At 47.6% G+C, this 25,397-nt stretch overlaps 8 protein-coding genes across 10 annotated transcripts; 5 read left to right on the forward strand and 3 right to left on the reverse strand.

The window, feature by feature from the left end:
- Window positions 1-937: 937 nt before the first annotated feature.
- DFL_002541 (uncharacterized protein) lies at window positions 938-3,901 on the forward strand (the record flags this gene model as incomplete). 3 transcript variants are annotated; one of them, XM_067631344.1, is made up of 2 exons in its annotated part: window positions 938-3,401; window positions 3,518-3,540. In XM_067631344.1, 2 exons carry the CDS (start codon window positions 938-940, stop codon window positions 3,538-3,540), a joined length of 2,487 nt encoding a protein of 828 aa, XP_067493898.1. The 3 variants fall into 3 exon arrangements, with proteins under 3 accessions (XP_067493898.1, XP_067493896.1, XP_067493897.1); XM_067631342.1 differs by having other exon boundaries at window positions 938-3,901; XM_067631343.1 differs by having other exon boundaries at window positions 1,478-3,901.
- Window positions 3,902-6,899: 2,998 nt separating this feature from the next.
- Window positions 6,900-8,663, forward strand: DFL_002542 (uncharacterized protein; the record flags this gene model as incomplete). The annotated part of the gene is made up of 2 exons (XM_067631345.1): window positions 6,900-7,910; window positions 8,286-8,663. The coding sequence occupies 2 exons, from the start codon at window positions 6,900-6,902 to the stop codon at window positions 8,661-8,663; spliced, it is 1,389 nt and encodes a 462-aa protein (XP_067493899.1).
- Window positions 8,664-9,273: 610 nt separating this feature from the next.
- DFL_002543 (uncharacterized protein) lies at window positions 9,274-9,993 on the forward strand (the record flags this gene model as incomplete). The annotated part of the gene is made up of 1 exon (XM_067631346.1): window positions 9,274-9,993. One exon carries the CDS (start codon window positions 9,274-9,276, stop codon window positions 9,991-9,993), a length of 720 nt encoding a protein of 239 aa, XP_067493900.1.
- Window positions 9,994-11,736: 1,743 nt separating this feature from the next.
- Window positions 11,737-12,898, forward strand: DFL_002544 (uncharacterized protein; the record flags this gene model as incomplete). The annotated part of the gene is made up of 3 exons (XM_067631347.1): window positions 11,737-11,899; window positions 12,013-12,540; window positions 12,609-12,898. 3 exons carry the CDS (start codon window positions 11,737-11,739, stop codon window positions 12,896-12,898), a joined length of 981 nt encoding a protein of 326 aa, XP_067493901.1.
- A 497-nt stretch (window positions 12,899-13,395) lies between these two features.
- Window positions 13,396-17,000, reverse strand: DFL_002545 (uncharacterized protein; the record flags this gene model as incomplete). The annotated part of the gene is made up of 5 exons (XM_067631348.1): window positions 13,396-13,990; window positions 14,053-15,592; window positions 15,652-16,041; window positions 16,106-16,792; window positions 16,991-17,000. The coding sequence occupies 5 exons, from the start codon at window positions 16,998-17,000 to the stop codon at window positions 13,396-13,398; spliced, it is 3,222 nt and encodes a 1,073-aa protein (XP_067493902.1).
- Window positions 17,001-18,316: 1,316 nt separating this feature from the next.
- On the reverse strand, window positions 18,317-19,120 carry DFL_002546 (uncharacterized protein; the record flags this gene model as incomplete). Its single annotated transcript, XM_067631349.1, has 1 exon — window positions 18,317-19,120. The coding sequence occupies one exon, from the start codon at window positions 19,118-19,120 to the stop codon at window positions 18,317-18,319; it is 804 nt and encodes a 267-aa protein (XP_067493903.1).
- Window positions 19,121-20,274: 1,154 nt separating this feature from the next.
- DFL_002547 (uncharacterized protein) lies at window positions 20,275-22,021 on the forward strand (the record flags this gene model as incomplete). Its single annotated transcript, XM_067631350.1, has 5 exons — window positions 20,275-20,323; window positions 20,411-20,664; window positions 20,724-20,849; window positions 20,914-21,065; window positions 21,118-22,021. The coding sequence occupies 5 exons, from the start codon at window positions 20,275-20,277 to the stop codon at window positions 22,019-22,021; spliced, it is 1,485 nt and encodes a 494-aa protein (XP_067493904.1).
- Window positions 22,022-22,225: 204 nt separating this feature from the next.
- Window positions 22,226-25,240, reverse strand: DFL_002548 (uncharacterized protein; the record flags this gene model as incomplete). Its single annotated transcript, XM_067631351.1, has 5 exons — window positions 22,226-22,707; window positions 23,007-23,123; window positions 23,199-23,375; window positions 23,468-23,825; window positions 23,957-25,240. The coding sequence occupies 5 exons, from the start codon at window positions 25,238-25,240 to the stop codon at window positions 22,226-22,228; spliced, it is 2,418 nt and encodes an 805-aa protein (XP_067493905.1).
- Between the last annotated feature and the right edge of the window lie 157 nt (window positions 25,241-25,397).

The raw sequence follows: 25,397 nt of genomic DNA on the forward strand, positions 1-25,397 counted from the left end.
TGAGCAGAAAAGAACCAGCGAAGCGGCGAGCTTGTGATAATACTGTCTTTCTGCCTTCCCTCTGAGTTACTCGAGCAGGTACTTGAGCAGGTATCACCGGTATAGCATTTACATGAAATATCAACGATGCTGATGAGGAGACGGTATTTTGATTTTCTGAAGCCGAGAGAGGAGAGTATGCAGGCTATTCCTCGTGATTCTATTCGCAGGGTAATTAGCTGAGCAAAAGGCACAGCTTGAAATCATCAACCCTGGCGGTGATATCATGCAGTCCTGTCCCTCCACGACCGCAGCGAATGTCCTGTTTGAGACTCTCGATCCATACGGTGACAGGTGCTGCTATCGATACCCACCCGCATACGATAAGATAGACACCGATAGGACGGGTACACCCATATAGCTATTACACAACATACTAGAAGTTATAGGTAGAGTATATCACGAGCAGACATTAGATATATCATACTCGAGTTACGTACTGCGAACCAGAAGTCGTCATATGTCATACTGTGGCCTGTGATCTCCCCCGGGCGGATCAAGTCGAGCCCCCGAGAACGGTCTTGGCGATACCGGGGTGTACAGGGACACTCCGGGGAGAACGTGCCTCTTTGATTCTCCCCCACGTCAACCACGTTTTCTCCAAACTTCACATTCTCCACGCGGTCGTCTTATCGCTTCCTTCCTCTCCTTCTTGATGGCAAAACAGTAAATGACAGTTTGTAGTTAAAACTGTTCACTTCGTTGGATTCACGCACTTGTCCTGTACATACTGACTTCGAACGGTACGGCTGTATTGCTTGCTCGCAGGATGGGCAGCTGCTGTGTACTCCCGCTCCTCCTCCCCTGAACATCGCCATCCAACATTTTACCATCCCAGAATATTCCAAAAACTCCCTCTTTTTCAATTGGTAATATCTACTTAATTATGGAATTCGCCATGTCCTCACGGGCAAGCTCTTTCTCTCGCTACTACCCTCAAATCCTCATTATCACCGGTGTCATAGTCGCCCTCGGTGTCCTCCACCTCCACCAAGTCTACACCTCCCCTCCCAAAAAGAAGCCCAAGCAGCTTCGCCGTCGAAATGCTCAACGTCAACGAAACCGCCTCCAATCCTTTAGTAATACTAACGGTACTACCTCTGCTGCTGATAGCCATGCCAATGCAACTGCCGAAGCTCTCCTTCGCCTCGATGGAACCGTCATTCCCGATGAAGCCACCACCGCAACTAGGCCACCGGTTGTTGACCCGATATCCCTCCCTGATGATGAAGCGATAACTACCATGCTCAACAACGCCGGTGTAGCTGCACGTGGAAACAGGGAAGATGGTGGTGAAAGTGACTTTTCATACGACAGGGAATCAAAAGACGTCCAGGAAAACCAAAATGTACTTCAGTTATTATACCTAATCGCTGAAGATCAAGCAAAACAACAAGGCTATGTCCATCGAGGTGTTACGTGCAACCTCTGTAGCGCAATGCCGATCCGTGGTGTCCGGTACCGTTGTTCAAACTGCATCGATTTCGACCTCTGCGAGTCCTGCGAAGCACAAGATATCCACCCAAAAACCCATCTATTCTACAAAGTCCGAATACCCGCTCCTTTCCTGGGAAGTCCTCAGAAAACTCAGCAACCCGTGTACCCCGGAAAGCCGAGCATCATGGCCATTAGCATTCCACCCGATGCGCTAAAGAGATTTACAAAGGAAACCTGCTTCGAACCACCCGAGATCGAGGCCCTCTACGAACAATTCAAGTGTCTCGCCGCGACCGAGTTCCCGGACGATCCGAATGGCCTGGGAGGCGGTATCGACAGGAAGACATTCGACAAGTGTTTTGTACCGAATAACCATCTACGTCCACCGCCTCCGAACCTAATCTACGACCGAATGTTCGCCTTCTTCGATACCGACGGGAACAAACTCATCGGCTTTGAGGAATTCGTCAAGGGTCTCTCCGTTAAAACCAAGAAACCCCTCCCGACAACCGCAAACATGACTGAAAAGTTCCGAAGAACATTCCGAGCTTACGATCTCGATGACGATGGGTACATAGAACGCAAAGATGTATTGAAAATGTTCAGAGCGTACTATGCTTTACAGAAGGACCTGGTTAAGGATCTTATCGCCGGGGTGGAAGACGATATGATGGAATCTACGCAATCGCAGAATGTGATTCACGGCTCGCAACCTTTATCCGCTGCCTTTTCAGCCGCGATTCCGCATACGGATGACGCAAGATTGGTTAAGACTCTCAGCGAGGAGATTAACGATGTCGACCGTGATGCGTTGAATCCGGATGGGAATGAGCTCGGGAGAAGAAGCGAGACAATAGCGAACGCCCTTCAGAGGCATAGGAGGGATACTTCGTTGGACAGAATGGCAAGACGGAACCAACGGGCAGCGGAACGGTTACTACGGCAGATGCGGGACCGCGAGCAGGTGAACAGCATTGCTAGCACAACCGGGAATACGAACGGGAACAACACGGAGTCTTCGGGGCGAGGACCTCAACCGATTGACCTTTCGGACGAACCAGTCGGGAATACGCAGAGTACCGAGCACCCTTCCGCTTCCCTTCTTCTCCTGCAACGCTCGGAAAGTGCGGAGGGGATTGTAAATACCATACAGCAAGTTGAAACCGCAAGAGCTCTGATCCAGGAGCTGAGTAGGCATGCGGAGAATGGTGTCATCGACGAAAACCTGCTAGAGCTATCGCGCGAAACGAGAGACAACTTTGGGCAGATCGTGGAGAACATGAGAAATGCGAATTTTGGAGACCTCGCGGACGGGAGGAACGTGGAGAGCGTGGAGGATATGATCAATGTGCTAAATAGGAGTACGGATAGTATGGATGACATGATCCATGACTTGAATAGAATCATGGAAGCACACGATAGAGGGGAGGTTACAGTTGGGACGGTGCCAACCACGGAACCTCCAGCCGAAGAAACGAACGAGGATGAAGAACCAGCGCAGGAGGAGCCCCAAGGGGAGGAAGACGAGCAAGAACCCGAGGAAGACCATATCCCAGACACCATAATAGAACGAGCGGCAACACCGGCACCCCCACGCGAAGAACCAATCGAGGAAGAAGGACCCGCCAATGCGTCGCCGGGATCATATGTCATCCCGGCCCCGAACTTTGAACCCCAGTTCGGCTCTTCGACTTTCGACCTTCCGGACGACTGGACAAGTGGGCTCAAGGACCCCATCCGTCGTCCCATGAAGGAGGAATTGAAGCTTTACTACTTAGAAGATTACTACAAATCCGACGACGAAGGTAGTGATGACGATGATTACGGTGATGACTTCATCAAGAGAAAGAAACCGGCGGTTAGCAAGGGATTGGAAAGGGAGGAGGATGTAGGGCGGGAGATCCTCTGTCAGGTTGTCGAACAGGGTATTAACGAAATGCTCGATGCCCTATTTCTGGCAAAGGAAAGAGATGGATTGGAAGTTGTACTTTCCTCTTCCGCCACTCCCGGAGATCTATTACAGGGACAAGTTGTAGAACAGAGAGAACGGCCAAAGCCGTCTAACGATGAGAATAAGGAAAACATCGATAAGATGCCGTCTTCCTCGTTACCATCTGTTTCTTCTTCCAGGTCCGATCATAGAGATCCGGAAAACCCGTTTTCGGTACTCGATGATACTGCCGATGCTACGTCGCAGAATTCGGCTTCTACTTCTTCATTGGATGGTAGAGGGGAATCTTCTACAGCTGCTGCTGCTACGGCGGGAGCGACACCGCGAGATCCATTGGCAACGGTAAGGAAGGAGATGGCGACGAGAGGCGGGCCGGGGAGGATCAGTGAGCAGGAGTTTGTGACTTTTATGCATGGCGATATGGGGAAGCGGTTGGGGTTTATGAGTGCTTGGATTAGCATGGGCAGTTTTTAACACACGAAAAAGTTCTTGGGCGCTCTCTTTTTCTTCTTCCTCCGAAAAGGGAACTTTGGGTTTCATCAATTCCATGTGGATGGTTTCATTCATTTCTGTTTCGTAGCCATGCATGATTTTAGGGCGGTATAATGTTAATTATCAGCATGGGGAACGGAAGAGAATCATTCGTAAAGAGCAGACATTTTGCCCTGAGCCGATATTTCTGTGAAATTTAAAAGAACACATGGGCCTTATCCGATGTCGAAAGCTCAGGATATTACGGACAACAAATGCATGCGCTGCGCCGCATGGCCGCACGTACGGCTGCTGCAGTGTCTGTTAACTTGCATCAGCTCACCCTGATGTATTGACGCGACGGCAATACCGCGGCTTGGTATGTCTGGTATATCTCTTTTACTTCAGCCGCAGATGGCCCTCGATTATATCCTTTTTTATAGCTTCGATCCCAAACTCTAAAACCTTTCTACCAAAATCCAACAAACCTGACAATCGCTAAAGTTATACCCAACACAAGCCGGGCTGTGAACGGGACACCAATGCAAATCCAACATCTAATGGCGTACTCGAAGAATCTCGACCCGCCATTACAAAGCACCTCACTCGCTTTAACTGCTTTCCTTCGGACCCATATACGCTTGAGCAATTCGAGTTGCAAGGCGAGGCCGATCAATGTGTACCGGTATCGCCAAGTTTCAAAAGTTGGTAGAAATTCCGGAAACAGGGGTGTTCGATAAAGGTACCGCGAAAAACCTGAAAGAACCCCACTGTCGTAATCATAGCAGTCGCAATGATTATATAAAACTCCCCATTTTCACTTCAGATGGGGAGATCAGATACTCCTTTGATCGGTATTCCGACCGGATATCCATCAGCGATGTTAGGAAAACCTTCAGTACCGCTTTTCGAATGTGGAGCGCTCATTGTCCGCTTCCATACGATTTTAAGGAAGACGCACCTCACCGTCGGCCCGATATTAGGACCTGCCGGACCTGGCATTATGAACAGGATGGGCCGCGTCCGGATCCTGTGACTGGCCTTATTAAACCTGAGGAAAGGAAGCTTGAACAAGTACAATAGTGGAAAGACGACTTTGTTAGTGTGTCCTATCGGTGTAAATCGGACCAGGATGGATCGACTGCGAAGGTATATATGAAGCGAGGGTGGGCTCTGCGGATTTTCTCGAACAGCTTGTCCTTCACCAGCCGGGGCACGTACTCGGACTCGGCCATTCAAAAACAAAGAACGCGGTTATGTGGCCAGCATACGGACGTACGGATTTACATCGAGGCGATATTCTAGCTACCAGAGCGAAGTGGGGGTCAGAATTCGGAAAGTGGCATAAGATTTTGGTTTCTCGACCAGGAGAGGTGGCACGGATTGTTGCAGCTCCTGGGAATAAACTTTATCGACGGGATACCAATGGAGACGTTTGGCAGTACAATCGCAGAGTTATAGGGAAATGGGAAATACTCTAGCCTGCCGAGCACCTAGATTCCGTGGTCGAGCAAATCGACGCAAGTTCTCGCCATCTTTTTTATCTCAGTCAAGGTAGAGCAACTTATCGATGGAGAGAGGACAAATATTCTCTTTACCGTGTTGGACCGATATCCAGGAACCTGAATATAATTAGAGCTGCGAGGGATGGAAAGGCGGCGTATAGATTAGAGGGTGGATACCAGGTGGAGGGAAGAAGAATCAGGTGGAATGGGAGCCTCTATATAATACTTCGGCCCCGGATAAAATTATCAACATGGTGACGAATTCCGAACAGGTATTCCTTATTATCCAAAGTGGGTGCGTAAATATTGCTGCAGGCAGCGCGGGCGAACCAAGCCGTCTAATTCACGGACTGTCTAAAACAAGACAGTCGTTTGGTGCAGGAAACCGGCTTTATAGGCTTGACGAGTCTGGAGAGCTATTTGAATGGAAAGGTGAAGGAAGTGAATGGGGATTATTGGATGACAACGGAAAAGATGCCGAAATTTCTGCTACATGATCATACTTATGGGTGCATCGCGGCAAAGGGACGTTTTGGGTCACAGATCGAAAGGGCAAAGCCTTGGGACATCGCCCGGTACGCTGGGTTCAGCTGGAGAATGTTTATACTGGCTCGATTCTGCAGCTTTCAACGGCCGGTTCGAGTTTATATTGCCCGGGAGAGGATTTATCAGTTAACTTTGGATCCACAAGGGGCCTGTTAGGTACCGAGTGGATTAATATTTGATCTATACGGATTATATCGCGACGTCAAATACTAATCACCTCACATTCGAGTTCTGTAGGTCTAATCCTTTGGTTTAATTATGAATTCGTACCTTACTCAAATTAAATGATCAAAGCAATTGTTGGCCTTTGTAAATTAAATTTGTGTGTGTCATGTCGCACCAATATTCCCAAGCTGCATAATTTCAAAGTAATATGGTTTCGAGACTCGGAAGTAACGCTCGAAATGTCAGAAAACTCGAACATCATGTGCATATACAGAAATCTAGAGTAGGGCTAACTATACTTTCGAATTCGAAGTAGAGAACCATTACCAGGTCTAGGCGCTGTGTGCTGTGCCGTATGACATCATATATTCCACTAAATTGCCTAACCGTACCGTTGGTGACAATATCTCAGCCTTGTGTCGATACCGAAACCCCGCTCGACGCAGATGACATTCCTTCTCGACGCAACAAAGAGTAGAAGAATTTATTAGCTTCAACGAACCCAACCGAATCTATCAAAGGGCACCGATATATATCGAACGCAAGGAGGCACTATCATTATTCCTGTGAATTCCGTATATATTTAAACTTGCGCGAGGCCCAGAGCGCCGGTCTGATAATATAAGCATTGAGTGTGTAACGTAAGAGAGCCTACAACGCCTTTCTACTGTTTCTTCTTACCCTCAGCTGGCTTTCACAGGTATCAATGTTTACTAGAACTGGATGTACAGCTATAGTTAGCTCAGCTCGATACAGTTATCTAGACTAGAGTGATAACAACGACGATGCAACATCCGACAGCCAACGATGTGCTGAGGGAATCTCGCCCTGCCATAAAAAAGATTACAGAACACCTCGCTTGCTTCAATTGCTATACGCCACCTTCGGCCACACCGAACGATGAACTCGAGGAATATGCGTCACTATGTACCGGTATCGCCAAGTTTCAGAAACACGTGGGCATCCGGGAGACCGGTATATTCGACACGGTTACCGCAAGGCATTTAAGGCAACCACACTGTCACAATCATAGCAATCACAAAGAAAACATCTTCGCCGATCACTGGTATAAGAATGCTAGCCTCAGCTATTGCTTTGAACAATATCCCGATAACCACTTAACTGTTGGCGACGTTAGAACTGCTTTTGAAACGGCGTTTAGGGAATGGGGTAAAAATCTCGTGCCTCCTCTGATGTTTGCGGAAAGGTCTCCCCATAAGGAAGTCGATATACGGATCGGATGGCGGTACGATTTTGGGAGGTTGTCTATTATCGGAAATGAGAACGACGACGCCTATACAGAATGCACGGAATACGACCCGGGTTCGCACGAAAAAGTGGAGGAAACAGTGAAATGGAAGGACGAATGGGTGGCTGTTACTTACTCCCCATCGTGGAGGCAGGGATTGCACGCGGACATAAAAATATATTTCAACGAATGGGTGGATGGTGACTGGATGGAGAATAGTCAACAACCTGCATCTCGTATATTAACGCAAATTGTGCTTCATCAGATAGGGCATATACTCGGCCTTGGTCACTCGGAGAACGAAAATTCAGTCATGTGGCCGGTGTATAATAATTTCACGCTACATCAAGATGATATTCGTGCGATAAAGAAGAAGTATCAGCTCGATAGTGGTACGGACCAATCCGTGGGGTGGAAACAAATCTTGGATCCACAATCGGGTGGGCCAGCTGCGATTGAGATTGCTGCTGCCATGGGAAACCATTTTTATAGACGAGATTCAGATGGGACCGTTTGGGAATACGATTTCGCCGGGAAATGGGAAAAAGTGAGTGGACCGCATTTCGCAGTGCAGATTGATGCTAGTTCCCAATACTTGTATCTTCTGCATCAAGATGGAAGGATCTTTCGGCGAGGAAGAGATAAAGTTTGGGAAGAGATCGAAGGTCCATCACCGCACCGAAGAATTATTAGAGCGGCGCGGAATGGGAAATAACTCTACCAGTTAACATTGGACGATAAGAGATTGGTTTCATCATTCAGTAATGAACCAGACTGTCGGTGGAAGTTATTGGATGCGAATTGGGACAGAACTACTTGCGATATTGTTACGACTGCTTCGCAGGTTTTCTTCGTCCATAAGGGTGGGGGAGTTTTTGTCTCTGAGGGCGTATATTGACTGAGTCACCTCGTTCATGGTTAGAAAGCCTCGAAAATTATCACATTGGTCGGCTCTGAGAATTGGCTTTATAAACTTGAAAAAGGCCGGGTTTTCGAGTGGGATGGTACCAGCAGCGAACCAGAAAGTTTCAAAAACTGGGCAAGTATAAGTGAGCCAGGTGCATCTTGCAACGTTTGCAGAATTGCGGCTGCAGGATCTTACTTGTACGCCTACGGCGCAGCAGGCGAGGTTTGGTATACTAACCGGAAAGATAAAATCCTAGGGAGCCCGGCGGAATGGATAAGGGGGGCTGGGACCCTTTTTGGCGTTGGTAGGCAGATGGTGGCTGCAGATTCTAGCGTGTACTTTTTGGGTCTAAATGGCGGGATTTGTCAACTTGAACTTGCGTTAGAAAGATAACTATCTGTACTTACAATGTTGGATGTTGTTAATATCTGGGTTTATGAATTCATGGCTATAGCAGTTGAAGCACGTATCGATATTAATTGTCTACCTCCAGAGCTCTGGAGGCAAGGCCCGGTCATATGATTATATATTCTAATGTAGGTATTGGTCAAGTCTAGGTACGAAAGAAGATCTTGATTTGAATTATATACAGTAGTGAAGTGTTTGACAGCCTATCGATAGTATATACCTAGGTATCTACTTCGAATCCGAGTTACGTAGTTACACTTTACGAGGGATCATACGTACCACCCTTAGCGTCGCTTCGGAATTAATTATTTTTCATTTAATATTTTATATAATAATATCTAGCCTTTGCAGGTCTCACAATAATAAAATCCTGTAACTTGATTAAGATGTTTTTGTGTTGAGACTGTTGTAATCCGCAAAAACTAAAAACAATGAAGTGACGTATACGGAATCAGCCCTGCCTTCGAAGCTTCCCCCAAATATTAATATCCATACATTAGATGTCTGCTGAATTCATAAAAGTCCATATTTTATTTTAGCAAAACCTAAAAAACCAAAAACTTTAACGTGAGCAGAACTACTTTGAATTTCAAAAATGTTACCCCCAACAATTAAACTTGAAGAGGTAGCGCTAGAGGCTGGACCCGCTATCAAAGACATCATAACTCACCTCGCCTGCTACGGCTGCCTACCCTTGGATTCGGAGATCGAAAAGTTGGAGGCTTCGGGCCCTTTACGCCAATACACCATCCTATCCATGGGCCTCGCCAAGTTCCAAGAATACGCGGAAATCCCAAAAACCGGCATATTCGATATCGAAACCGCTAATCACATCAACAAACCCCATTGCCACAATCGCGGCGACATGAGCAGAAACGTATTGAATTCTGCCCTTATGAAGTGGTATAGCAAAGCAAAGCGAAAGAAGATAACATACTGCTTCAACGAATACTCGCACCAACTCACCGTCCATGAAATTCGGGATACCTTCGAAAAGGCATTCAAGGTATGGGAAGATCGGTCTATAGCTCCGGTTACCTTCATGGAAGTTGCCCCGCACCCACGGAAAGGAAACATCAGGATTAGATGGACCGATAGTGGGGGCGGCGGAGAATATGGACCCGTTTTCGTAGCCTACCAGTCGAATTTTCTGAACGCGAGTACTCCGATTCAGATGTATTTCGACGAAGATACGAAGTGGACAGTTGATAATTTACGAAGAGCCGTCGTCCATCAGGTTGGACATATACTTGGCCTTCCACATTCGAGAGATAAGTCGGACGTTATGTGGCCAGGATATACGATTGAAGAGTAAAATTTTGACGATGTTGTGGCTGTGGACCGGAAATTAGAGTCCTCGGCGATGATTACACCCAAAGGAGTCCGAGAAGGACAGTTATTACAAACAGCTGGGCTACAGTTACAGACCGATAAGGAAGTATGTGTGTGGACTCGTATTTCGAATCGTAGAAAGTGCCTCAGATCGTTACTGCTCCTGGGGGGATTCTATACGGTGTGAATCCGAATGGAGGAATTTGGAGATATAAAATGGGTGAACCATAGGAGCCAATTGCTTCCAGATCCCTGCATTGCTAGAGATGTATACGACAAGTCGTTGCTAGTTCTCATCATTTGTATAGACTGAGCAAGGATGGTAGCATTTAGCGATGTCAGCACGACGCAAATGATTGGCTATGCGTAAATGGAATAATGGATAACGAGGCAATTACGGCATTTCATGACAGCGAGTGTGTGTACAAGTATACAAAGGACAAGAGAGTTCAGGTTTCCCGAGAGCCTACAATAGGGCCACTGCTTCTTGGCATACTCTCACCCTTTGCGGAGCTATCCCACAATCTACGAAGGTGAATATTACCGCAACGGCATCAACGGTGTATTGCAATTGGGGCGATACGATCACGAAATACGGAAAGGCTATGGAAAATTAGCAAAATATGGATGCGGTATCAGCCTGCCGAGTAATCGGTGGCGGTGACACTCTCTACCGGCTGGATACTCCGGGAAACGTCTTCCAATTGATATCAGATAAGAATATATTATGGCTCGAAGTCGAAATCGAACTCGGTCTCACGGGTTATGAGCTACAGGGTTTTGTCGCTTCAAAATCGCATCGGTACCTAATTTGCGATAATGGGGAGGCTAAACAGCCGTCGGCGAGGAATATGGTACAACAGGTGGATCAGATACAATCCCGTGGCAGCCCCCCTTGAATGGGTTGATTAAAACCCCCCACATCTGTCTCCCAGCTTGCCACTGAAGGGAACGACCTATATTATATAGATGCTGATGGCGATATTTTCAAAGCTTCTATTGGGTAGCTAGGCACTTTTGCAGATGCCTCGAACTTATCGCATTGCAGCTAATTTAATTACGCCTACATGTGCCAATATAAATATTTACTTATGTGCTCGACTGCTTACTTTAATAGAAGCCAAACATATATTATCGTAGGGAAAACTGACGGTTTCCTGGAACAGATACTCCGGCTTAAAACAGCCTTCGAAGCAATTTAGATGCCTTAATTATAAACACTTTATTAAGCGCCTTTAAATTCATAGAGCATCCCCAAAACCCTTCGAGCCCCAGGGTGGTATGAATTTAACATAATTTTGCATTTGCTATAATAATTAACGGCTAAAGACCCCAAGATTCCTCAGCAGTGTATAGAACCGGCATGTTAGCTGTTGTAATTTGTATATCCTTAGGCCGAATAACGAAATTATAAACTAAGCTATAAAGCCGCAGGGTGCTGACAGACGGCGCATTGACATCATTTTACCTCATTTCCATCCCATTGGGTGCCTACTTAAGTAGGCACTTACGTATGCATACTATCGGAACGCAGACCCTCGATCTAACCGGCCATCGCGAGCGCGAGCTAACCTAGCCTCGTCTACAATACCCGCATTAATTTACATCAAGCTCGACCTCTTCCGCCCCAAAAAGCTCAACCACACCATCATTACCCTCTATAGCAGACACCCCCAAAACCAAACGAAATTCTGTACCCTCCCCCAAGATCCAAATCTAACCCATCATGACCCGCAAAATCTCCAACTACACCCTAACCGTCACCGCCGGCCCCTCCCGCGACATCTCCTCCCACGTCCCCGTCCCCGTCAATACCGAACAACCCCTCCACTTCGACACAAATCTCATTTCTACAGATTTGTTCGTTCGCATACAAAATTATCGAGGAAGTACGTCATATCCCTTAAGCTTTTACTCAACCCCAGATCCCTGTTCCCACAGGGATTACGAATCTAGAAATCCAACGTCCAACACATTTGCTAATAACGATAGTATGAAACAGCTGACAAAACCCTCCCCCAAACATCACCTTACTTCACCACCCCACCCCACTCCACAAATAAAGATAAATACTCCATCTCCTTCTCCCCGCTAACATTCAAGACATCGCCAATAAACGGCGACGATCTAGTCCTAGGCAACGACTTTGACGAACCGATTTCAAACAACCTGCCACCGGGGTTTTCTGTGGCATGGAGAATTGCAAGATGGGTTATTGATCCTGGACTCGATGGGGATCCGTGGGCTGAGAAACCGTGGTTGGAAGGAAGGGTTTTGAGCAGTGTTAATGTTATTGATGTTGGGGAGAGAGATGATGGAAATGATGGTGGCAGGGTAGATGTGTTGGGAGAAGGGTTGCATAAAGGGAAATTAAAAAGTGAGACCGGTACGACGGAGGAAGAGGAGATACCGAAGGATGGAGCGGCAAGGATGAAATTCTTTGTCCAGCAGGAGAAGAGGAAGGGGTTTGTGTTTGAGAAGGGGGAGAAGTATTGGATGGATTTTTATAATCCGTATCTAGACTTTAATGGTAATGTAACCCGCCTTGTTTCTTCATATCAGGATAGTATGCTAATTGGTATGGAATCTTTTGTATAGAATTCGCACTCAACCTCCCCGGCGTTTCAATACACATTCTACAGTATTGGGACGGTCAACCGCTTCGCTATGTGCTGAAGAACCGTGTTGATCAGACGGTTTACCTGGTTGTGCAGTTTACTTTGACTCTGCAGGAAGATGTTGACGACGAAAGCGAAGATGATGATGATGATGATGATGAATATGAAGAGGACGATGAAATCTTCGAAGATGCTCAAGAGAGCGAAGGGCCAACTAGCCAGAAGAGTAAAAACCCGGCGGTTCAGACGAGTCAGGACGATATAGACTAAGCTCGTTCGGAGGTAGGCCTGAGGTTGAAAATAAAATGCTTGGGATCGGTCCACGAATAGATTGGAAATAGAAAAGGCGACTTCATCGGAGTTTCTCTCATCACAGCTTTAAGTTTGTTAGATCGGTCTTTTTTTGTTTAATGCAAGCGTTCTTAATTCTTATCTAGCAACATGTGCGAGGCTCCAATAAACATATACAATTTGCAGCAAAATGATGTAGCATTAAAGCCAAAAGCCAAATAATCATCCATATCGGTACTTAAGTATACATACCGAGTCAAAAATTCATGCGTGTTCTTACAATCCCGTAATGATATTGCTTCCGATATCTTAAAACCGAGGATCAAATATTCTACTGCCGTATCAATGCATCCCTCGAAGAATAAGAATACGAAAATCCAAAACCCGCCCATGCTACGCGGCATATCGCCCAAATCCACCCTCGAAATACAGCCGCTGTATCTGTATATCGAGGCGCTATCAAACCGTTTACCTAACTAGGTGCTCTTCATTCTCTCTAACAACCCCGTCCCCTTAACCCCTTCCTCATCCGCCGCTCCATCCTTGGTGCCCTCCTCCCCTTCGACAATAGGCACGGTAGTCGCCCTCTGCCGACTAATCATCCCCGGCCAAACCCTCGGCTCTCCAGCACTGATCCCCATCTCCCCCGTCGCCTTCGCAATATTATCCAAACTCGAGACCCTCATCAACCCTGGCCCACCGCTGTTCGGGCTTTTGCCTTCATTCTTACTTCGCGTGCGGTTAAGGCTAAAGCTGTTGATTCGATCCGTCGGTGCGAGTATCTCTTCACCGGAGCCGGATGCTAACATCATCTTTGGAGTTGTGGGGGGGACTTGGTAGCTATGGATGCTGGGGGTCATGGCGATGGAAGCGGTCGGGTTGGTATACATTGAAGTTGTGGGGCTCTGTGGTCTGGAAACCTGGAGGTCACCGGCTTGATTTCCTTGGCCTTTCAGGTAGTCCAATCTATTCGCCGGCGATGTTGGCGCTTCACCAGATTGCTGTCGAAGAGGTGCACCGAGTTTCTGTGCGGTTAGTTTCTGCGCGGCTGGAGAGGTGTATTTATCGATCCTAATATGCATGTTAGCGAATTCCGTCCATGTTATGGAGTTAAAGCGCAGGCTTGTTCTTACATCTCCAACTCCTGCATCAAAGTCTCGTCTCTAAACTGCATGCGAATATTCGGCACGTTGGTCTTCTCCATGTCATTTCCAGCGACTCCACGCTTATACCACCCGTTACCCAACCACCTTGCCTTCAACCCTGCTTCGAACCCACTCTGTAACACACTGTTCCTGGCAAGTTCGCACATGTCCACTGCAGATAGCTTGTAGATCTGTGCGGCAACGGAGTATTCCTCAATCAATGGCTCCTTGGTGAATGCGAACTGGAGGGGATCGTCAGTGCTCAATGAGACGTTGAGACCACGTTTGAAGTACTGTAGGAAGGGGTTCTTGTCGTAGGCGAGGAAGAGGGCGTTGTTAGAAAGTGGACTCATGGCGATACCGATTTGTTCGAGGTAGAAGATGTACTGCAGCAGCGGTACCTTGCGGAGCAGGATGCCATGGGAGATGGAATGGCAAACCAGAACAGCAGCGGCAAGGTGGTCAGTATCACCGGCTTCTCCGCAGTGCGGTCGCAGGACGAAGGTATTAAACCCCCTCTGTTTTCTCCACATATTCAAGGATGCAAGGTTGGCGAAGAGGTAATAGATCCAATAGCTGTACGGCGGGTTTTGGCCAGTATTCCAAACCTTCGGGAAGGGGAACTTGCGGTACAGTCTACGTTCGGGTTTACTCTCATCGTCGACGCTGTCGATGCCGACGACTCGCTGAAGGAAAACGTGAAGTTTTGGATGAGATGCGGGGTTCTTCGTGACCTCAAACAGAGGCTTGAAGATATTTCTCACCACCTCGTCGAAAGTTTGGACCAGGTTTTCAGCCTTATAGATGTTATAAAGACGAGGAATTTGGATCAACCAGCGGACATTGTGTGAAAACAGCTTGTTGTCAACGACCCAAGCAGCGAGCTTATCCCACTCGTCCTCGGAACGACCGTAGATTGAAATTCTGTACTCTGCCATCTGGTACTTGGAAGCTTCGAGATCGGAAACCACCTCGTGGGTGATTTCGGCCAAGAATTTACCCTTGGAGTAGTTGTCCGTCTTCAAGAAGATGGTACGCAGACGCGACTCTCCGATGGGATTATACTTCAAATTGAACTTGTCGAATCGGTGGAAACTGTCGGTGTGGGCATGCATATCAAGTGTATCGATACTAAGATCGTACGCTGTAAGGTTGATACTCTCGAACACCTCCCGAAGCGTCAAATGCTTCCCATCACGGAATATGACGACCTCGTCTGGGCACTTCCTCATCTTGCTCTTGATGAATCGGAGTAAATGCTTTTGATTCATACAAGCGGAATGGTGAACGTGAGTGTCGACCTTTCTGACATTGTAAAAGTCTCTGTGCGGTACTCGCTTCGAGTCCGCCATTTCCTGGTACTCGTTGAGGAGGAAGTACAGGTTCCATTTCCCTTCAAGATAACTAAGTCGCCTGAAAGCAAAGGACTTGCTGGGTCCGTCGGAACTAATGTTGAGAACTTCTTCGAGATCCATGTAGTACTCTCGAATCGTCGGGATGGCGACGACAGGGAGTTCGGCGTCCATGGCTATATCGTGTTAGCATCGAGGCACAGCATTTTGAAAAGGTGAAGCATTTTAATCTCACCTTTGCGATTCTCATAAACCTGGAACACACCGGTGTCGTCCAATCGAAACTCCATTTCATCTTCTCCAGGAATCTCGCACTCCTCGAATTCGAAGTCGCTGCCAATATCTTGACCCGGTTTTCTGGTCTTACCGCCCGAGCGATTCAGTTCGGCAGTGCCATCGATATTCGCGGTACCGTACATCGGGTCATCCCGCGGAGGCAGCACCTGCGAGCCCTCCGGAACCCAAACAGGCGGTGGAGGCGGTGGATAGATCTTCCAGGCAGCATCATCCTTCGGATTGTCAGTTGGGCCCTGAAGAGACAACCGAATGTATTTGTGTCGGAGATCGAGAATCTTCTGCACGTTCGTGTAGATGGTCTGAAGCTCGGCCGTGATACCAGCATCCTCTGTTTCGGAATTAGTCACGAATTCCGTGAAATTACAACAACTACGATAGAATGCACCACTTACGTCCTACATAGCCTCCACCGGCAGCCTGATTCGCTGCCGCAGGGCCATTATTTATCGCATTGAAACCCGCCATATTCGGCGCCTGCACCTCAGCCTCCCCCAATGGCTTCTCAAACGACCCATATCCCAACGGCATAGCCTTCTGCACTTGTGCGCCATAGCTCTTCACACTTCCTGCCTTACTCCCACCTCTACTAGCTTGTAAATGCGCCGAATGGTCCAATGGGGAGAATACACCGAATGTTTGCGCGGTTTTAGGCGCCATCGCTGGTGAAGCGGCCACAGACCCTTGCTGCGACACGCCAGCATCAACCAACGGACCGGTCATGGTATTAACACGAGATAATTGGCTGTAGAAAAGCTTCGCATCTGTTTGTTTCAAGGCCTTGTCCTCTTGATAATCATAGAATGCGTTTTGTTGCTGACGTTTCGCTTCCTCCTCGTCCGAACCTCGCTCTGGCGATTCCTCACCGGAGGGGTGGCCGGTATTAGTATTGTTCGAGCCGTCATTGAAAAGCTGGGAGTTAAGGCCGGCGAGGGTCAAGCCGCCTCTGCTGTCGTGCGAGGTGAGGGAGTGGCCCAGGTGGGAGTATTCGTCGTCTGACTCTGGGTGGTTGGTTACATGCGTTGGGAGGAGCGACGGAGACGAGTTTGCGGAACCAGCTGGGGAGAAGGAGGTTGTGCCAGCTTGGGATCACGGTTAGCGGTCTATCTCGAGGATTTTAGGCTTCCAGATGGTCTGGACGGAGATGGAAGACGGAACGGGAGACGAAAGGGTGCGAGGTCTCGTGAGAATGAGATCCTGGCTGTTGGGATGGGTCAATGGCGTGAGAGGTGTGGAGATGTGCAGCACAGAGGATAAGAATAGCTCGAACTCGCACTCACCACCAGTCATTGTTGTACTACTGTGATCTAGAAGCGCCCGGGTTACACCTGGCCTGGTGTCACTTGAGAGTTGATGTCGACGGTGCCAGGCAGCGGTATGACCCTGAGATCAAGTGTACTTCGGTATGTAAGTACGTCCAAGTATACGGTGAGGTGTTATTGATATCGATCGCGAATGACCAAGATAAGCTAAGCCAAGTGGGCTCTGAAAGGAAAACTCGACACAACGATGCGATACGAATGAAGTCTTGATCTTAAGACGAATATGCAAATGCAAGCGCAGGACAATGTAGATTCGAAGTACAGAGTACGGAGGTTACTTGATTCGAAGAAATCATTTGCTGGCCAGTACGGTTTCTTTCATACGATTAAACTCCAAGTCAGCGCAGTCACATTACCACCGCCCGGCCTGGCTGCATGGGCTGGCCATTAGCTGGACCGTCAGCACGGCCAATGACGGGCACAGAACAGGCCCATGGCTATGAAATACCGTCGAGAATCGGTGGGAACGCTGTGAAAATAGCCTGCAGATTCTTCCCCTGCAGTGTGCTCAAACCTGGAGGAATTCGCATCTTATCAGGAAGCTCAAACAGAAGAAGCTCTCGAAGCGGCGGCCAGTTCCGAGGGCGGTGAGCGCCGTCGACAATTGGCTAAAGTTTCAGTGGCCCAGGGACACGGAGAGTTTAGATCAGATCTAGCAGCTAGCTCGGTCCCCTGTCGATGCCCACAAGCTTGCTTGAAGGGAAAAAATTATAAAGTTGGAGACAAAGGAGAGCTCGAGGTATCGGATTCTAGAATTTGATATCAGTGCAAGTGCCAGATTGGATATCTCGATTGTAGGAACGATGATGTCACTGTGCGTCTTGACCCTTGCAGCCTTTTCGGGCCCACATATCGTGGAATAGACGACTCTAGATTGGCCAATATTAACACTGCATTGGCCAGTCCGGTCTTTAAAATATAAAAAAAATACTAAACGGAATCTAGATTCAAGACCTTACATAGTGATATAAGCACTCTTGTTTAGATTCGTATCATTGTGAAATTCGTAAAGCACGGATATGTTGAAGTACATGCGAAAGAGCCATTGTATTCTTGTATCCCGACCGGTGTCCCATATCCTCCTCGACGATATGGCCGCATTAGTCGCTCATAATTCGTGCTACCGGTACATTTTCCCACTTGGATGACGGTAGTCTTATCCCTTTGTTGAAAGGTAGTAGAAAATAGACAGAAAGGATAAAAAGGTCACACACGATTAATGGTAATTCTTGTTAGGGTCGTTGAGAAACAGAAAAATAATAAGATAATTCATCAATCATCTGATCACGACGGAACCACCTGCTCGTTCAAGAAGTCCTCGTTATTCTCAAACTCCTCCTTGACGATATCCAACCCTCCCACTAGATTTCCCTCGTGATACAGTTGCGGGTAAGTCGGCCAATCGCTGTACTCCTTCAATCCCTGTCGAACCTCGTCGTCCTTGAGAATATTGAAGAACCCGTACCGGATGTTACGCTCCCGGAGAATAGCCACCAGCTGCCTGCTGAACCCACACTTGGGTTCTGCCGGGGTACCCTTCATGAAGAGCATGACCGGAGCGGCGTTGACAAGTTTTGTTAGGCGTTCGTGCAGTGATTCCTCCTCTAACTCTGCATCATCTGCCGTGGCGCCGTCCGTGGTACCGTTGGGGTCTGCAGAAGCTACAGCACCGGGAGCGGCAGAATCGTAATTACTGCTGGTTGGACCGGTAACCTTTTGTGCAGGAGGGATGGCAAGCAAGACCTTGCCGGCGGCACCGCTGAGCGATTGGATGGCATCATTCAGCTCCTTCGGGTCGGCACCAGAGATCTTACGTAAGATTTGGCGATTCTTGACGAGAACGAAAAAAGGAACGGCGGAAACTTCATATTCCTCGGAGACGTCGGGAACTTCTTCGGCGTCTACGGAGATGAAGACAGCCTTGTCGGGTGAGGAAGCACCGGCGATGGTGGCAAATGCCTCGTTCATCTGCCTGCAAGGAGCAGCCCATGATGTGTGAAAGGAAATTGCAAGTAGGATATTGTCGGGAACGGAGGCGAAGACCTCTCGGAAGGCCTCGACGGTTGTTGGAGTGTGCAGTGTCGCCATTTTGTGGATTCTTGGGTAGAATGAGGGCTTGAGCCTCGGTCGGGTTGCGATCGAGCTTGGCGGGTGGAGGGGTAGCTGTGAATGGACGTGGAGGGGCAATGCGATGCAATGCCCTGACAATAGCAATGGCAACGGAGAGATTTCTAATATTATCAGATCGAGGAGGTCGGAAATCAGATTGATCAGATTGAGATGACAAAGATTAGAAGGCAGAAACAGGAGGAGGGGTTTTTTATCTGATCCGCCAGGTTCTATTTACGAGGCACGAGGAAATGGCGGAATTCGAAGGGTTTAGCTCGGGCCAACCAACAAGAGTTTTATAGTGGCACCGGAGCGGGGCGATTTCTAAGCTCGACACCCCACCCAAGATTTCGCCATCCTTCCGTCAATATAATTCACACCCGACCGACTCCTCGTGGGCTGATAGTCCGGACTAGCTGGGATGGCACGGCTGCAATTCTCAGTGGTTCGCATACAAAATACACCCGGGGAGTCTGAGGTTCTGGCTGTCCGAGTAGAGATACCAGTTAACGAGCCTAGGTACCACGCTAGCTCGCTATCTGGCGCATTTCCGGGGTCTCCGCTTCCATGCACCTGTCATGTTCAGCACAGCTCCAATTCCATATATATAGCTCCAATTCACAAGTACAACTGGAGCATACTATTAGATAACCTACAACAGACGGAGAATAACAGGGCAACGGCTAGCAAATTTGAAGACGAAGCATTAAATCTTTAATAATGATCTTTTGATCGAATTGCCGCACTGTTAAATTGGCTGTGGGTCACACGTACAGCCATTGTCCTGGTCCACAAGATTATTGTAATTTCCCTCGCGAACGGTCCCTTTGCCTGACGTCGTCTGTAGGTACCTGTTATGATGCTGTTATATCATCTTTGATTCCTCGAGCGAGCTTGGATTCTTCTTCTTCTTTTTATTTTATTTCCCATCTGATTCTCCGTCAACTTCTAGCTTAATATCTTTCATATGTTCTTCGAGTCCGCATCACATCATCAACCATGTCGAACACTACCAACGGTACGGATAGGCACTCATTCTCCCTTTGGCTAAAATATAAAAAAAATGATCGAATCGTAGATATCTAACTCCTTGCCGAAACTAACCAGTAAAACGGGCAGCTGTGGCCTCCCTAATGGACCAGCTCCGCGCCGACGTCACAGAAAAGAAGCTAACCCCCCAAGGTCCGTACCTCCAACCTCGAACTACCACAAAAACAACGCATTATCTCCTTCCTCGTACCCCCTTACAATATAAACATGTGCTAATAGAAAGTAAATGGGACACAGAAGAACTTGCGATCCTCGAAAAACTAAAAGTTTACGGCCGTACCGTCACCGGCTCGGACGCAATCTACTCTTCCGAAGGAATTACATTCCTCGCGGAGGTTGCATTTCGTCCTAACAATCCGGACTCTTCTCGAGAGGCGCTTCGATGCTTAGCCAATGCGTTATATCTTGATCGACAGACCGTTCAGTACTTTACTGACGCTGGGTATGTTGAAAAGGCGAGCGAGGCATACAGGGTATTCACCCCTTCTAAAACTTGAATAATTTGGGATTTATGTGGCTGATAGAAATATAGAGCGAGAATGTAGACGACGAGTTCCTATTAGGACGAGTCCTATTCTTCTCGACTACATTCGCAAATGATGACAATCTCCTGAATAAATGGGTTAACGAACACCATCTCGTCGAAAATAATATTGCAGTAAGGCTTCAATAAAGTCCCCCCCTACCTAAACGATTTGTAAGTTAAAATCAATACGAACTAGGCCATCTCCCGCCACGCAAGCGCCTACGCAGCCGCCGCATCCACCATTTCATTAGCAGTTCCAATGATGCAAACCATGGCCCTCCAAGACACTCTCAAACTCCTCTACACCCTTACCACGAAACTCTCAGATGTATCCACCATACTAGGCCCGTATGTCCCCTATTTTCCACACTATATTAACCATCTTACTAACAAATGACAGTACAATCCCCCACCTCCTCTCCCTCCTCTCCTCCCTCCCCCTTCAATCCCCCCCACTCCAAGCCCCGACCCATCACATCCTCGACGCCCTAAGCAACATCTCCCCCACGACCCAGGACTCCCAAACCTCCTACTTCCCACCCTCGAACCCAACCCTTCACATTTCCAAAATCCTAAAAATCCTCGATAAATCCGCCGTCCTTCCTGCATCCTCCCGCGGTACAACAGCCGACGACTTCGACACCTACGCCGCATCCCTCTTAAAACTGCTAATAGAAATCTACCCTTTTTCCCCAGACTCTGTTAAACAACTACTCCGCGAGACACTACTCCCGTCAGAAAAGGAAAGGAGTTCTCCTCTGGGTTCGCAGAATAGTACTACCCTCCCAGCTAGACTTCTAAGACTAGCTAGTTCGCCCGCAACCACCAACACACGGATTATTCTACAAACCCTACTATTCGTGATATCCGATGAAGACCCCGTTAAATTCGTAAAAAACGTGGGATACGGTCATGCGTCCGGATACCTAATGATGCGTGGAATCCCCGTCCCATCGGAAGCGCTCGAAGAAACTGCGGAAGATGGAGGAAAGAGTAGTGGAAAGAGGATCAATCCGATAACAGGTCAATACCTCGATGATGAATTAAGAGATATCGAAGCATCGGGCCTCAGAGGGTTGGAAGGGATGACGGATGAAGAAAAGGAAATGGAGGCGGAGAAGTTGTTCGTGCTGTTTGAGAGGTTGAACAGGACCGGGGTTATTAATGTGGAGAATCCGGTTAGGACGGCAATGCAGGAGGGGCGGTTCGAGGAGATTAAGAGTGATGATGAGGATAGTGATGATGATGATGATGATGATGATGAAGCCGGGAAGGGGAAGGGGAAGGGGAAAGCGAAGGCTTAAAGTGGACGAACGGACGCTTTAATTTCTCTATTTGAATGCATCTTTCCCGGGCTTTGTACGGTACCGTACCCGGACGTCATAAAGGGGGGATCTTCTTTTAGGCCTTGCACTCGCTGAGCAAGAAATACACGCATCGGGTGGCCCGTATTAGAGGCTACCTATTTCGTATCAAACCACACATTAATATCTAATAAAAATCTTCTTTCAATCCATCGAACCCTTCCTGAGTGCTTCCGCACATTCTTTCGCAAACCTAGCCGCATAATCCTCCTCAAGATCCTTCACCATCCGCTCCGCAACCGTCCTCTCCATCTCAGTCTCGAACAAACCATCACCAATTCTACCATTCGGCAAAGTCTTCTTCGTCACCAAGTAGTCCACGATAAACGCATCCTTCCTCTCGATAAAAGTCTTTTGAAGGTGCCGAAGAAACTTTTGACTTTGTTCTTCGACCAACTTTGATAGCCTTCCCGGTAACCTTTTGGTATACCGATTTGACATCTCCGTTGCAATAATTTTCAAAGAATGGTTTGAAATCCGTGGATTGTTTTTCAACACCAATTCAAGAAAGTCGGTTGGATAATGACGGCGGAGGTCAGGTAAATTGACAATTTCAATCCATCGCAATCCCGAAATCTGAATACCGCCCAACCTAAACTCCATGGAAAACTTCCAATCTTCTTCTCCTAAACACTGTAGATACGGTATCTCCGTATCTTCCACTCTCGAACACTGCAACTTTAATTGTTCAACACCAGCGAACGGATAGCTCGCAAATTTTCGCCACCACATAGGTGACATGGCACCCGTATATGTAAGACTTTTAACCCCCTCGGGTGGTAAAAGCAGAATGAAGGGTGGAATAAGTACCCGTCAAAGACGGCGAAAGAGTGAAGAAAGTTCATATTCCAGACTGTTTCTTGAAGAACCTGGAGTTTATCCCATAATACCCTTGACTCGAGCACTTTAACAGGCCTCTGCTTACCATATTCTCCTCCTTGAATTGACAGGGTTTTCAACTGGGCCGAAAGTCCAGAGAGGAGATTAATAAGGGAACTGAGGTGTTCACCGATTCCTTTTCGTCCTCCGATACAGATCCTTTCTAGTTGTAGCTCAGTTAATCTTGCCATATCGCAGAATTTCAGAATCGAAATTTGAGATATATTTATTGAAATACGTATTGGGAACGCTTGCGCAGGGTCCTTTTTTTCTGAAAAGGATTTTAGGATGTTGAATAGGGTGGTGGATTTATTTTTGGGAACATCCTTCGGAGTCGTGGAGTCTGATTTGGATCCTAACTCTGTATCTCCATCAGGGAGAATAAATCCCGATCCGTAGGGGTACTCTTTGGGCGCTATATCAAATATATCAGAACAACCAGAGCCATATATATATGACACCAACATAAAATTGAACGTCAGAATCAACTATGAAAGTTACACTTACAATAGCTGGTAAGATCAAGCCTCAATCCTTTAAGATCCGGCAAACTCCCGTTTTCAATAGCTTTCAATGTGGCCTTTAAGTCCGAAAATTGGGAGTCTGCTTTGGCGCACAGGGACAGCCATCTGATAGAGATGGTATCCTCTAAATAAATGAGCGTTTTGTGTAATTTCAGGTCGGGATGGTCAGTAGATATAATAAAGCTGTTGTTGAATCCAAGTTTAATCCAGGCGTGGAGGTAAGGAGAATCTTGGAAGTTCTTGCACGACAGCATGAGGTTGAAGGCATCCTTTCGTTCAAGCAATGAAGCTATGTCGAAGAGGAGGTCCGGTTGGAGGGATTCTATTGGGGATGGTGTAGGCTATACTCGGTGAACAAAAAGTAGTCAGCATGAGCAGTTGAATCGACAGTAGCAATATTATGAGTATCACGATATCACGGAGAACGGAGAACGGACAAGTTGTCGGAAGGTTACAGTCAGAGTCTACATACCTTCGAACCCTCCAACTTTGCCCTCATCCGCTCCCAATGCTCCTGCTTCATAGCCAGCCTTCTCTTCCTTTCTGCATCTTGAATAAACCCTCCCTCCTCATCGAACCCATCACCGTTGATCAAAATCTTTGTCGGTAACAATGCCCCTTTATTATTTTCCAAAAAGAGTCGTCCGAGGACTTCGTTACGCTCGCTGGTAACCACATTTCCCACTCGAGATCCTCCTTTCACCTTAATTTCAACGTAAACCGATTCAAGACTCCTCGTACCCCGCGCGACAAGATCGCAAAACGTTTCGCCATCCTTTGGCAGCATATATCCGAAACCTCTCTTCACCTCGAGAAATATATGTTTTACGGTCGATCTTCCTCGGTTCTGACCTTCCCTACCGTTCCACTTCGACCACTGATACGGGTTATAATCACCAACACCGAACGCCCGAATACTCTTCATCCGTGGTAGAAAGAAAAACTGAAAAACGTCGGCACCAGGAGTCGGTTTATTAGCTCGCATGGATCCTTCCGGACTTCCAATTCTAAAGTGCTCAAGACTAGCCAATCCGGGTAGAAGAATTGAATCAGAATCCTCAGAGTCCTCGGGATCGGTATTCATACCATCTCCTGGCACCGATTGAGATGCTATTTTATACGGAAGATTCTCAAATAGAAATATTTCCGCATCAACCGGCATATACAGTCGATACTGCTCATCAAACATTTCTCGAACGTTATTACGCCCCGAGAAACCGATCTCCCCAAGAGCCTCAAGCGCCTTACCGTTCCCCCATTCATCGCATGAATGTGTAACCATCCCCGGATCCACATCTCCCAAATCAAAATACTTCAAATTCGTAGTAAACACCAGCAGCAACGGTAACAGCGCCTCCGAATTTTTCCCATCTTCAATACACTGCTCCGTACGGCCGCTAAGACCCCATTCTGCACAGATTTCGGTAATTTGCTTGAGTTCGGAATCCTCCCACCTCCAGTCTTGAGTCCAGGTATTAGGATTGGAGGCGTTTCTGCGTTCCCATGATACGGCGATTTCACCGATTCGTTGCGCTGGTGTTGGATTTTTTAGGAGATATCGGATGAAGCGCCAGGTCGGACAGTCTGGGGCGTCGACGCGGAAGGTATACCGGCAAAAAAAAGTTGGTTGTAAAATGATATCGTGGAATAATTTGCAGGTTAATTGGATTCTAGTGAGGTCTGCATTGGAAAGACACCTATCGCTGAAGATATCGGTGAGGATTTCGTTAGGAAGAGAGAGGATTGAGATTGTCATATTGGCTATTCATTTGTGGTACCAGCCGGTGATGGACAATTGACATATTGAATTGGAATACATATTTTACGATCTCCATGCATATAACATTACTCACCTAACACGCGTGTAACGCCCAGTACAGGAATGCAGCTATGAGTCAAGACGCGAGATCCCG

This window comes from Arthrobotrys flagrans (assembly GCF_004000055.1).
Source record: "Arthrobotrys flagrans strain CBS H-5679 chromosome Unknown unitig_3, whole genome shotgun sequence".
Taxonomy (NCBI): domain Eukaryota; kingdom Fungi; phylum Ascomycota; class Orbiliomycetes; order Orbiliales; family Orbiliaceae; genus Arthrobotrys; species Arthrobotrys flagrans.